This window comes from Netta rufina (assembly GCF_964035555.1).
Source record: "Netta rufina genome assembly, chromosome: 15".
Lineage (NCBI taxonomy): Eukaryota > Metazoa > Chordata > Aves > Anseriformes > Anatidae > Netta > Netta rufina.
Genome location: NC_140138.1, coordinates 12,399,327 through 12,412,914, shown reverse-complemented (window position 1 = coordinate 12,412,914; position 13,588 = coordinate 12,399,327). Strand labels below are relative to the sequence as shown.

Genomic DNA, 13,588 nt, shown 5'->3' with positions numbered 1-13,588 from the left:
GCCTTGTTAAGTGTTGTACACAGCACTGGCCAATCCTTCAAGCCTGGTAGCTCAAGTTTCTTTCTTTGAAATAACTTGTAGCTGTGGGGACCCTGTGTGTTGGTTGGTGCTGGAAGCCACTAGCAGACGGATCGATCAGAGAGGTGCTGGGCAAACCCCAGCCCAGCAGCACCAGCCCAGTGTCCTCCAAGGGAGACCGGAAAAATGACTGCAAGCCAGTAGCAGAGAAAATGAGCTGAACGCTGTGTGCTCACAGCCGATCGATCCGGTGTAATGGTGGCACATAAGCAGGCAGTAGGGCTACCCCGATGGAGAGGCGTAGCTTTCTGTCTGCAGTCTATAGGCAGATCTTTAGGACAGCCCAGATCAAAGTGTCAGTAAATAAGAGCTGCTCATAGAGATTAGCAGCAGAGTTCCAAATCTGCAGAGGCAACAAGTGTGTCCTGGATTTTTTGCAGGTTTTTGCATTGTCCCGTTCTGTTTCCTTTCACTGGGAGAAAATGCTTCACTGCAAGGACACAAGAAGGTGGAAGGAGCTGGAGAAGTCTTACAGCCAGCTTCATGCATTGCCTGGAGCAAGTCTCTGCCTGCAGAATCTGCTGCTGCTTTGTTGTACCATGGGATGGGCAATGTTTGTGAAGGATTATTTTGGGATCAGTATTTGTAAGGTAAAGAGCTAGAAGATAAAAGGTGAAGATCTGCCTGTGTTCAAGGAAGAGGCTGAATGTGGAGAATGGAAGAGTTTAGATGGAGGAAGGAAGAGAGGGATGAAGAAGGAATGTAAAGAGGGGTTTCATGATTAATGCCTAATAATGAAACAGATGTGGGACTCCCAGGTGCTGGGCAAATTATTGCAGGCAGAAGAATTTAAGCCAAACTCTGGCAATGAAGCAAACCAGCCATGCCCCATGATGTGGGAAGCCTGTGAGCCTGCACCTCCCCAAATTGTGTTTGGACTTTGCCTTGTGCAGACATAAACTCCAAGTTTTGTGGAGATATGGGCGTGGAAGGGAAGATTGAGCAAAGCTCAGAAAAGCCCCTGGTATCAGATCCTCTGAATAAATGTAATGTGAACATTCCAATAAACACATCTCTCGGTAGCTTTTCGGAAAGGCAGGCTCCACCAAACTATGGCTGCCTTCATGCCCATCTTCATCTGTGGGCTGTGCTTCTTGATTTTATTAACTGCACTCTATGTTTTACAAGGTTTCAAGCAATCAGCTTTAAAATTGCCACCCGGTCCATTTCCTCTTCCAGTCATTGGTAACCTGCATTTGCTGGACATCAGAAGGCAAGACAAGTCCCTAATGAAGGTAAGAACAAGCATCCTCTGGTTTTGGGGTGTTCAGGGTGTTGGATGTCAGCAGGTACCTGGTTAAAATTCTCCCTCAGATGACAGTTCTGAGATAATTGTTCAGTGCCAAGTGCACTTAAAAAAAAAAAAAAAAAAAGTTTAATAAATTAAATGTAAAGGTTTTAAAATGGCCAAGGAAACTTTTGAATCCCAGCTCTACAGAAATTGATGTTAAATATGAGCAGTACTTACATGAGGACTACTCACACACTGAGAACTATGAGTGTCCTGTTTGGACTGATGAACTTCAACTTTGGCATCTTCCTTGTGTTGTGAAATACTTTAAAATACTTGAGTGTCCGCGTGGCCAAGTTGAAAGATGGATGCTTAAGTATAGTTGCCAAAATAGCTTGTATTTCTTGTTCATGATGGCAGTTCTTTGAATGGGAGTTAGGATAGCACAGCCCAAAGAAGAGAAGTAGGAGAAAATTAGTATCATTTGAAATAGTGAATGACTTGGACTTGTGCAAGACAAATTTCTCTGTAGGAATCACGGTTGTCTTGCATCTGTCTTCCAGAAAAAAAAAAAAATAGAAAATTTCAATGTGTTTCTTCTCTTAGAGCCAAAATATGGCTCAGTGGGCATTCCACGTGTTGGGACCCAGGGTGTGAGTATCCTGCTCCTTACACCAAGCCTGTTAGCATCAGTTTGTCAGCAGCCCTCCGGAGTGCTTAGCACTGCATAGGTAAGAGGGATGGTAAGAGGGATTGGCTTTCCCTGTCTCTCTTCAGTCTCTGTAACATGTGAGGGGCCTCCAAAATGCCTTTGGAAATGCATCTTCATCCCTGTTCCCATCCCACCAGCCAGCCCTCAGTGCACTCAGCATCCAGGGCTTGGGAGCTGGGAAGCACGTTTGGCACACCAATGCCTTTTTTCCCACATTAGATTATGGCATCAAAAAAACAACTGAGAAAGATGCCTGCTGCCGAGCAGACCCAGTTATGCCTGCTCTGCCCTGACTTGCATTCGGGCTGGAAACTGTGAATGGGAGAGCACAATGAGAGGGCTCCTGGGGCTGCAGCAGTGGGCAGGTGTTAGGGATGATATTTGCCTAGTAGATTATGCAGCAGCAACCAAAGTGTTATTTTGAGTGGATGACTGAAATCAGAGTCCTCCGAACACACACACACACACACACACACACACACACACACACACACAATTATTAATATATATATTAATTAATTATATATATATATATAAATATATATATAAATATATATATATATATTAATTAATTATATATATATAAAGATAATGAGATAAATAATAATATAAATAAAGATAAAATATTATTATTATTTTTCATAAAGAAAATGAGTCTGGCTGTACTGCTGAAGTGCAGATTAAACTCTGCCAGGGCTACCTGTTGGTTTGGTACAGCTGCAGGGGTTGCTAAGTTTTCTCCTCTGGTTTATATTTCCTGAACTGTCTTTTGTGGGACACCAGGCTCAATCTCATAACAGCTTTGTGCAGTTTCAATGGCATTGCTCTCAGTCAAGTCTTAAATCCCTATATGGCCTGGCAGGACTGTGTCCATGAGCCTTGCAGCGAGCTGCTGCTGCCTGGCTCTCGCATCTTGCTGTAAAGCATCGCTGGTGGGTACAGACCTGTCCTGCTGTGCAGTGGCTTGAACACTGTGGTGTGGCAGAAATAGAAAGAAGTGTGTGGGACAGTGGTCATTTCCTAAGACGAATTGAAAGAACAATGGTTTCTTGTATGTCCATCCCCAGTGAACCATATTACATACCTCTTTGCATTAATTGTGGCATTTTTTAATTTAAATTTAATCATAAATTAGGTCACCTTTGTTCTTCCATCCTCTCGTGGTGGGCTGTGGCATTGCAGCCCACCAGCTCAGACGTTGCCCGGTAGCTGCCTGCAAGATGTCCCTGATGCCTTTGTGCTGGTGTTAGTGTCTGAAGGGTCTTGTTACTTTCTGCCTCTTTAACCCCCTGGGCCAAAGCGGGTCCAAACAGCTCAGAAAATGAGTGGGTTTGTGGGTTGAACAGCCCAGTGTGTATTTGCTTTGATTCCTGTTTAACTGAAGTGTCTCAGGGTTCAATCTCTGGCATCTCTCCAGCCCCTCTGACCACAGGAGGAGGAGTGAAGGCAATTCCTTAACCACCACAGCAAAACACACTGCTACCACTGACGGCTTCTATTTCCTCTCCTTGTAGATTTCAGAGAAATACGGGCCAGTGTTCACTGTTCACTTGGGGTTTCGGAAGGTGGTGGTGCTGACTGGCTACGAGGCAGTGAAAGACGCCCTGCTGAACACGGCGGATGTGTTTGCAGACAGACCCATTATACCAATCTTCCATCACATCCAACATGGAAATGGTACTGGAGGTTTAAAAAGATAAGGACGTGTTCACTGCTGGTTCTTAAATGGTTTTGTTTTTTTTTTTTTTTTTTCAATTGCAGCAGTATTTAAGTCTGGAGCTGCATGCGTACCTTCAAGGGCTATTTTTGATGGGTTTGGGGGCTGTTGTTTGTTTTCTTCAGAAGAATAGTTGTAGGCATCTTTTTGTGTGCCTTATCATTTTTTTTTTTTCTTTTAGCATCACTTGGGTTCACATTTCAAGGGATTTTTTACAGTGCAGAGGGAAGGAAATTATTTTTCACATGAAGGCCGAGGTCCTTATGCAATCTCTTCTCTGCTGTTACTGGGAGTTCAGACAAAGCCTGGATCAGGCATGACTCATGATAAAGACTGCAAGAACTGGCAAGAGTGCAATAGCACGGGCTGTTTGTACCTCAAACAATTACTTCTGTAAACAGATTTTTGGCATGTTTCTGAATTGCATGCTAAAAAGTAATACATTGCCCAAGACTAGACATTGAAAAACAATGAAGGGAATAATCCAGGGCTGAAAGGAAAAGATCTGATGACCTAATATGTATATAATGCATACAGCGTGTGGGTTTTTTTTTTATCTTGTTTTTAAGAGTGAGGCCCAGGGTGAGGAAGGGTATGCTATGCTGCTTTCGCAGCCTGTGCATGATGATACAGACTATGTTCAGCCTCTGAAGCCCACCTGGGAAGGGAGGATTTCTGAATTGTACCCAAACTGTCTCTGCCATAAAGGTTGTCTCTGTCAAATACGAGATTTTTTGGCTGATTACTTAACGCCAGCTGAGGGATATTTCCTGGCTGTAAGCAGTGGTGCCTCCCTGACACCCCTCCTTGTCCCCCTGCGCAGAAGAAAGTTCATCCCCTAAATGCAAGCACTTCAGGGAAATAGTTTGTCCTGTTCATGACATGGTCAGAGCACTGTCATCTGCTCCCAGCCTTGCTCTGTGAAACAGCTGCATTGTTTTTCTGAGAAAAAACAAGTCAGCCTGAGATAAATACCATGCATAGAGCATTTTGCCATGTATGGCTGCAAAGAGACGAAGCTACAAAAAAGCCAAACCCAGAGATTTGGTGTGAACAGCACCTGGCTGCTTTAACGGTTGCCTCCTGCCCTACAGAACCTACCTGGGACTGGCCTTCCCCAAGCACCCCAGTCCTCCCAAGCAGGCTCCTCCAGGCTGCAAAATAGTTGTGCTTGTGGTGGTTTTGAGAAATTCCCATACCACCTCGGCAAACAAGCCATGCGATCCCTCCGTAGGTGTGTTCTTCTCATCTCAAGAGCTCTGGAGGAAAACGCGGCGGTTCACCATGACAGCCATGCGGGACCTTGGCATGGGGAAGCGGCTGGCAGAAGAAAGGATCCTTGAGGAGCTTCAGTTTCTCATCGGACTGATCAAATCTTTCAAAGGTGAGCTGGGGATGTGTTGGTTGGTTTATATTGGCAAAGCCATAGCGAAGACCTCTGGCTTGCTCTGGAAATTCCAAACACAGTTATGATTTTGTTTGTTCCCAGGTGGACCTTTCCAACTTCGATGTTTGAATACAGCCCCCACCAACATCACCTTTGCTATACTCTTTGGGAGAAGGTTTGATTATGAAGACCCAACATTTGTCACTCTGCTAAGACTCATAGATGAAGTTATGCTCCTTCTTGGCTCTCCGTTCTTGCATGTAAGTCACCCTCTGTGTTGAGAAGCTCCAGTATCTCATTGGAGTTGGTAGCTCAAGGCGATTTACTAAAGCTGGATGGTTTTGAAGAAGCTTTAGAGTACTGAAACATAGCATTCTTTGTTCAGGGGTTTTCCGCCTTTGTGAAATCCCACAGCATATGTCCTGCAGAGGAGGTTCAACATCACATGGTAACACTGGGCTGAAACACTGAAGTGACCTTGTCAGAAGAAAGGATGTGCTCGCTTCTGCAGCTTGAAAGTGCAATAACTGAGGTTTTCAGCCATACTCCTACTATTTTTGGTCTAAACAAGGCTCGGGTGGAAGAGACTGGAGGGAATCAGGTGCCTCTCGGAGGGCATGGCCAGAATTTCTTTCTTTAAAAACATAGCAGCGATAGAAATATCAAAATACTGGCTTTGTGCATGTACCATCATAAATAGCCATGCTGTGTGAACATCCCAGAAGTAACCAGTTGCCTTAGAGATGATTCCACATGTATTTGGGAGTGACTAAGATTTGGTGTTTTGGCTTCTTGCTACATAAACTAGTAAAGTCACAGAGTACAGGATTGCAGACTCAATATACAGACCTTTCACACCTGCTATTGTGGCACTAAATCAGTTGGAAAGTGAGGGCATGCCTGCTAAACAGGGCTGCACAAGAAGTATATTCCAACTAAGGGGCTCTCATCTGCTCCAAGAGCTCTTGTTAATCTTAGTCCATCACAAGGAATAGAGTATTAGTTACTCAAGGTAATGTTGAAACAGTCATCCAGAAAGCTCTCTGAAAAATAATTAAAAAAAGGATGCTGATGATTTTTTACCTGAATAAGAACAATGTACAATGAAGACATGAGCAACATCCCTTTTCTTTTAATCTCTACAACAGGTTTAGTTTTTGCAGAAAACAGCAAAATTATAACTGGTTAGCACAGTGTAGAACAAGAGATTTGTGAATTTTATTCTGCAGCCAGTTTATTTCTAACATTAAGAAATGGTGTAAGTAACCCCCCGCACATAAAATGCAACTATTTATTGTGCTGTGAAATTTAATGATGCTGAGAAGTGAGTGTAATTGATTTATAATCCATGTGAAAGTTAAAAATGATGATCTAACAACTTTAAAACACGAGGATTTGGGCTTGCTAAACACCCGAAGTTTTCTTTGCTAAAGTGTAATGCTTTATCTTTTTACTTTATTACCTCCTTAAAAATGTAATTTCATTGTTTCATGAGTTCACTATCACTTTCCCTTAATTGTATTTTTTTAATTCATGTTTATAGGCTATGTCTAGACAAGTCTGATTAGCTCCATTCATTTCTGTAAAGAATTTTTAGTAAGAGGAGACATTTTAATACAGTAAATTTTTTTAAGTTACCAACAAAGAGAAACTCCAATACTATATCATTTGGTTCCTCACTTAAATGATTTCTCCATTATGATACTTAAGTTTTACAGTGTAATTGGGAAATTTATATTTTTCTATACCTTTTTCTTTTTTTTTTAGCTATTTAATTTCTACCCATTCCTTGGATTTCTCTTCAAACCTCACAAGATTATACTGAAAAAAATAGAAGAGGTGTGTGTAATCTTAAAGAAACACATCAAGGAGAGCAAAGAAAACATTAATGGAAACAACCTGACAAGCTACATTGATGCACTGGTATTCAAACAAGAGGTATTTTAACAATATGATGATTTCTGGTATGGTATCTATGCGGAGACACTCTGTGTTGCTTGATTAATGAATGCACTCTGCTAAGGTCTACATGAAAATATTTAAATTTTGGATAAACATCCTCCTATTCACATGCATCACACTGTAAGGTCTCTAAAGACTGCCTTACCCCTTTGGGTGGTATCTCCTTTAACATCTTCCAGGGACAGTCCCTTCTAGATAATGAGATGTTGTATCATGGTGCTCATGATTACAATAAGAAGTCCAAAAAAAAGCAATGAATAGATGTATCCTAGACTGTTAGCAGAAGTATTTGTGTATATAAAACGTGGGTTGGCAGTGTTCTTTCCAGATAGGGATGTGTTCTTTGGGTTTTCACTACAGACTTTAAAGCTAGCGGAGGACATTAAGCAGGAAATCTCTGGTGCATAGAGGTGGTGTGTTTGGAAAGAGATGTGAATCCTGACTAGTTCTAGTGATGGGACTGGGAATCAGCAAATGGAACTGGAACATGAGTTTGCCTGGAGGTGGTTCCCAGCCATGCGGGTTCCCAGCTCTCTTCCACCTCCTGTGATCATATGACTCTGGGTTTGAGAGCACCATCCTAGTTCTGTTTTCCATGCTAACAGCAGTGACTTTTTCTTTATTTTTGCTACAGGAGAAAAATAAAGATAGTCCTTTCCATGATGAAAATGTATTGGCCTCTGCACTTGACCTGCTCATGGCTGGCACTGAGACAACATCCACAACATTGCAATGGGCTGTTCTGCTGATGATGAAGTACCCTGAGATTCAAAGTAAGACACCTTTATAGTTTTGCTTTTCTTACATAGGGTATTAAAGTATTCTGCAGAGACTTCATAAATGCTGCTCACCTGTAAAAGTGTCATAGCTGCCCACGTGTGCTAGAGCATCCCAAATCTGAGTGCCTGAAACCTGTCCACCTCTGTCCAAACTTTGCATGCTGCCATTCAGGACCAAAGGATCTAAGGGTTTGTCCTCATATCTGCTCCCTGGGGCTGGGAAACTCCCTGCCCTGCATCTCTCACCACCCTGGGGTAGTTCAGCCAACAGTCAGTGTGGGCTGGGATTTGGAAGGTGCTTTACCACTGAGGAAAACTCACTTCATGCCTTCCTTTTGCCCTGCAGAAAAGGTGCACGCAGAAATTGAGCAAGTTCTTGGCCCTGACTGCTTGCCTACCTTTGAGGACCGGAAAAAAATGCCCTTCACCACCGCGGTCATTCACGAAGTGCAGAGATTTGTCACCCTCCTGCCACACGTTCCCCGGTGCACCTCCACTGACACACATTTTAAAGGCTACTTCATACCCAAGGTACTTGCTGCTCTCCGGACAAAGAGCAGGGTGGTTCACATGCACCACACCAGTGACCCACAGGGCAAAATGTCACAGGAAGGAGGGAAGCTTGTGGCACAGGGCTTTCAATGGGGGAGAGCCAGTTTCCTAATCCTCCATCTCCTCAGCATCCAAACTGATGGAAGTGTGACTTCAGGGTTATGCACACAACTCCTCATTTTCCATTACTCTGTTTGTTTTCTCATTCAGTCGTAGTAATCTGGAGTCCATTCCCTATTCTCTTAACTCTCTCCATTGTCATTAATGCCCTATAAAGCAGTGCTGCCTTTGGAGCACGGTGGCATTGTCGTATTGCCTAATTGAGGCAAGCAGAGATCATCTGGCCAGGAAGGAAGCCTGGCTAATGACGTTCAGTAACAGCACACAACCACTGTTACTTAATCATATACTAGTCAGTGATGCCAGTGAACAGGATCTCTCCACTAACTAGCATCATCTGGTCATGCACGAATCTAGCAACTAGTTCTTTGGAATTTTGCTTGCAGAGGCAGCCCAAAGGGGGAGGTGTGGTTATGTGGCTGCATGGGCGAAGCCCTTAAGCAGAACGTGGTTGTGCTGCAGGGAACTACAGTGATTCCTCTGCTCACCTCTGTGCTGCTGGATAAAACACAGTGGGAGACGCCAGATGAATTCAACCCAAACCATTTCCTTGATTCAGAAGGGAACTTCGTAAAGAAGAAAGCATTCCTGCCCTTCTCCACAGGTAACAAAAGTGTGGCCTTGCACAGGGCTCTGAGCGCCCAGAGCTCCACAGAACACATCAGTCAAGAGTCAGGATTGCCTCTGACAGAGTGCCTCTGTTAGGAACAGCACTGACATCACTGGTGGGAATGGTGCAGAAATATCTGCTCTGGGTCTTGATGAGTTGCAAACAGCTCCTCACAGTGTGCCCTATGGTTCAAAGACACCACTGGGAACTATAGAAGCCTCAACACCCTCAAGCAAGAGTTCTACCTTCCCTCTCCCTTGGGAAGGATGGTTTCTAGGTTATCCCAAATCAATTCCTTGCAGGCTTAGAGGGAAACAGCCGTGTTCAAATAGGTGTAGGAGACCAGTGGTGGTGGCTGCTGAGTATCTCCCCATGCTGTTTTGCATTCCTACAGCCTGCTCTGTCCCTCACACTGTTGCTACCAAGCAGGAGGGAGAGAGTCACTCTCACATGGGGAGCCACTACGCTACAGACAACAATGCTTTTGGCATTGCAGGGCGGAGAAACTGCATTGGAGAAAGCCTTGCCACAGTGGAGCTCTTCATCTTCTTCACTGGCTTGATCCAGAAATTTACTTTTAAGCCTCCATCTGGGGTCAAAGAATCAGAGCTGGACACAACGGCAGAGGCTGGATTCACCATGAGACCTCATCCACAGTGTGCCTGCGCTGTGCTACGCTCATAAGCCCAAGGCTCGGAGCTGAGGAAAATCCCTGTAATTATTTTGTGCAGAGCCCTACAGACGCACAATGGAGAAATCAGATCCCTATGCAGTAGATACAAGTAGTGTCTTCTTACTCAGAGCCTTTCAAGTACTGGCTCTATGCTTAAAATGTTTATTGAACAAATATTTTTCTAAGCAGAGGAGAGCTGATGGGTAAGGTTACCTGGAAAATACCAGCCAGATAGATGGCTGGAAATGACAGAACTGTCACTGCTTTACATGTTAAATACACAATGTAAGAAAGTTATCCTCGTTCTGAGCTTATGAGAGAAAATGTTTCTCAGATGGGGGTTATTTCTTCATTTGGAATACAATATTAGATACCAGTGTTGTCTCATCCTCGAATCCCTGCTTTTTTCCCATTTCTTGCTGTACATGTGATAAATTATTCCTTGATACTTGCTCTTTTTATGTCTGAGGCATGTTCTTCCAACACTTTCCATTCTTCTGGGTTTGAATACCAGATGCAAACCCTGCACTGTTTAGGTTCCCTGTGCTCTGAGGGACCTCATCCCATCCCTTCATCTCCGAAGACAATCGGACTCTCATTTACAGCAGCTTGCTTCTTCCTTGATCTGAAATGCTGAGTGGAGGCCAGAAAGATTTGATAGTAATGTAGGGAGGTCGGTTGAGTCATTGTCCCACAAAGTGTTTGAGCAGGTTAACCCCTGGGAGGGATCCTTGTCTGCTGTTGGATGAGAAGAAGAAGACTCCTATTCCCTGTGAACCATCTGATTCTCCCAGGATAACGGTAAATAAATAGTGCATATGTCTTTGCTCCCAGCCTTGCTCACAGGTGACCACAGTTGGACTGGGGATGCATAAAGCCTCACGGCTTAGCTCTGCCCCCTTTTGAGAGCACTGGTTTGTAGCTGGCAGGGCATTTTAGCCCATTAAGGAGTGCAGGGTTGGGCTGCCTGGGACTTGGAGGGATCGTGGTGCCATCTCGTGGCAGAAGGAAAACAGAAATGAGATTCTGCACCGTGGTTATTGCTCTGGCCGGTGCACAAAGGGGCTGCGAATAGAAGGTGGTCCTCATTTTACAAATCTGTACAGTTGCTGCAATCCTGACACCTGATCATTGCCCCTTCGAGAGCAGGGACCCCTGTCCCCAGCATCAAGCAGCACCGGGGATTGCAGGCAGGGATGTGGAGCACGCTGCCCAGCCCGCTGCACGTGCCGTGAGCCACAGACACGGGGTGAGGTGGAGTTGTTCATACCTAATTTTCAATACCCAGCAACCTGTCCTGCCCCAAGATGTTTGCCTTCAATTCAGGATGGTGTGTTGCAAGGCACAAACATGTTTTGCAGCCAGCAGGAAGACCCTCAGGGCCACTGAGGAATGTGGAAATGGTATTTCCACCCACTTATGAGCCCAGGGAGCCAATGTTTTCTGCTAGATAAATCAGTAGCTGAGTCATAATCAATGTTCTGCCATCATTTGGCTGAAGGAATAAATGGGAGACAGCACTTTCTTCTGTGGAGATACATTCAGCTATCTAGTTTAGTGTGCTGGAGAGCAAGCGATCACTTCCGTCTGTCTGCTAATACAGGTACAAGTAAGATACACTTGTAAAGGAGTCAAGGGAACCTGTTTCCCTTGGATGTTTGCACCTTGTGGCTCTCTTTGAGGCATGAATATTGCAAATTCTGCTGCTCTGCCTGACAGAGAAAGCCAGCAGGAAAGGTGATGTCTGAGAAGAGCAGGCTCTGGAGGCTGCTGTGCTTTTGGGAAAGGAGCCACCTCTCTCCTTCCAAGCCAGGACACCCAAAGCCAGTGACAAGGGGTCAGGTCTGAGGTTCCACCAGTGAGTTAATGCAGATTTGAACCCAGCCGTTTTCTCCCCCAAGCACTAGGTGGTTGCCACATGTTTCTTCTGAGTTCATATTAGTTTTGAAGGGGGGTAGAGCAGGAACAGGCCTGGCCTCTCAGAAGCCAAAGGCAAAAGTCTTTTTCACTTCCCTACCTTCATTGAGTTGATGTGTAGCTTGTTGCTCAGTTGCTTTACCTGTCTGCCCCCTGAAGAAGACCCCATCCTGCTGCCCAACAGAAACAGAGTCAGCAAGTGATGCTTTGGGAGGGCCAGAGCTGAGGTGAGAGACTCAAGGTCCAAGGCACTATGCAGAGAGACAGCACTAGCATCAGTGAAGGTGTGGTGGGAACCTTTCATTCTGCCCCTGCAAGCAAGATGTGATGGTTAGGCAAGGAAACAAAAAGTGAAAAACAAAGGCTATCCTCAGGACTGACCAGTAGCCATAGCTGAGCTCAAAGGGAAAGCTCTTTGCCTTGGAGAAACCACTCTGCAGATATGGAGGGTGTCCTGCTGAGCAGTTTGTTAGTAGGACCAGGGCATTCAGAACCTCTCATCCACCAGATACGAGTTGAACTGACAATATTCATTGTCACTCTTGGGCTCAGGATCAACCTTCATGTTCTGTGCAGCACAGGGTTGGGTGGCAGGCACATCAGATATAATGAAGACATGGGAAAATTAAAACTTTATTGGGTTCCCATGAAGGGAGAGACAAACAGGGTGATAAAGTACATGATAAGATAATGCATATGGAAAAGGCAATTCACAGGTGGTTATGCGGATGGAAAATTGCCTGAGCTATACATCAACTGGAATAGGATTGCAGAGTGTGATGGAAGATAAGAGTGCTACAGGTAGGGACAGCAGCCAGATAAAGCCACAGAGTAAAGGAAAATGACCAAAACCAGGTCGCTTCTAATCCCTGATCCCAAGTCTCCTTGAGTGCATGTATGCAATGTAGGCACCGTGAAATTAGACTCCATTTGCATGGTTGGTTCCAGTGGCCAAAGTGTCCCAAATACCGGATTGATTCCCCAGGAGATCGTGAGAGAGGGAAAACATTTGCTCCTATTCAACATGGTCAGGAAAAACAGAGAGTCATAAAACGAGAAATTGCTCTTGTTTATTTTCCTGTATCATTAGCCTTTTATGATCAGTTGCTGGTACAAATATAAACTGGTGTCAGAAATGTAGCTCTTCTTTCTTTCAGGCTGTGAAGCAGCAGTGAACTTGGTGGTAGCAGCACTCAGCCAATTAAACAGGTTCGCAGACTTTGAGGTGTCTTTCAGGACTCTGTTCCAAGGCATAAAGAACTTCATCCCCAAATCACATGAACTGGTCTGTTATTTTTCACTCTTGTGTTTGACCTGGCTGCCTAGCCCGACAGAATTTGCCTAGAAGCTATGGAGAGCTTGGTTCAGGAGGTACCTGCAGATGGTTCAACTGTGTGACCCATGGCATATTTCTGTGACTCGCTGTGAGTGTCAATGTGTCTGTCCCAGGGATTTGGGGCAGATTTGTGCAATGTTATCAACCTTGCTGCTTTGCCGTGGGAGCCCAGATGTCACACCTACATCTCATGGACTGTGTGCATGTCACCAGACATCCTCTGTGGTCCTTCCACCTGCTCCAGGCACAGCCTCCCTCTCTGGAGAATGTGTTGGTGAGCCAGGATCACAGTTTGACATCGATCGTCTGCACCCCCTCGCAGCTCAGGAGCAACGAGCGGGTCAGTGACCTGCGGGGCAGATGGAGAGGTGGAGGGCAGTGGAGTGGGAGTGGATGGAGACAGCGAGAAGGAACTACGAGCGTGATGTGTCAGGATGGGGGTGGCGAGTCCTAGCCAAGCTAAGTTGGGCCTTAGCAGCTTCCCTGCTTGCCTGGGGGGCTCTTCAGCGAAGCT

The 13,588-nt window shown here is 45.0% G+C and overlaps 1 protein-coding gene across 1 annotated transcript; it reads left to right on the top strand.

Annotated features, from left to right (window-relative positions):
• Positions 1 to 1,130: 1,130 nt before the first annotated feature.
• On the top strand, positions 1,131 to 9,832 carry CYP2W1 (cytochrome P450 family 2 subfamily W member 1; the record flags this gene model as incomplete). The annotated part of the gene is made up of 9 exons (XM_084296170.1): positions 1,131 to 1,313; positions 3,536 to 3,698; positions 4,973 to 5,122; positions 5,228 to 5,385; positions 6,893 to 7,063; positions 7,722 to 7,860; positions 8,213 to 8,397; positions 9,001 to 9,142; positions 9,645 to 9,832. The coding sequence occupies 9 exons, from the start codon at positions 1,131 to 1,133 to the stop codon at positions 9,830 to 9,832; spliced, it is 1,479 nt and encodes a 492-aa protein (XP_084152296.1).
• Positions 9,833 to 13,588: the final 3,756 nt, after the last annotated feature.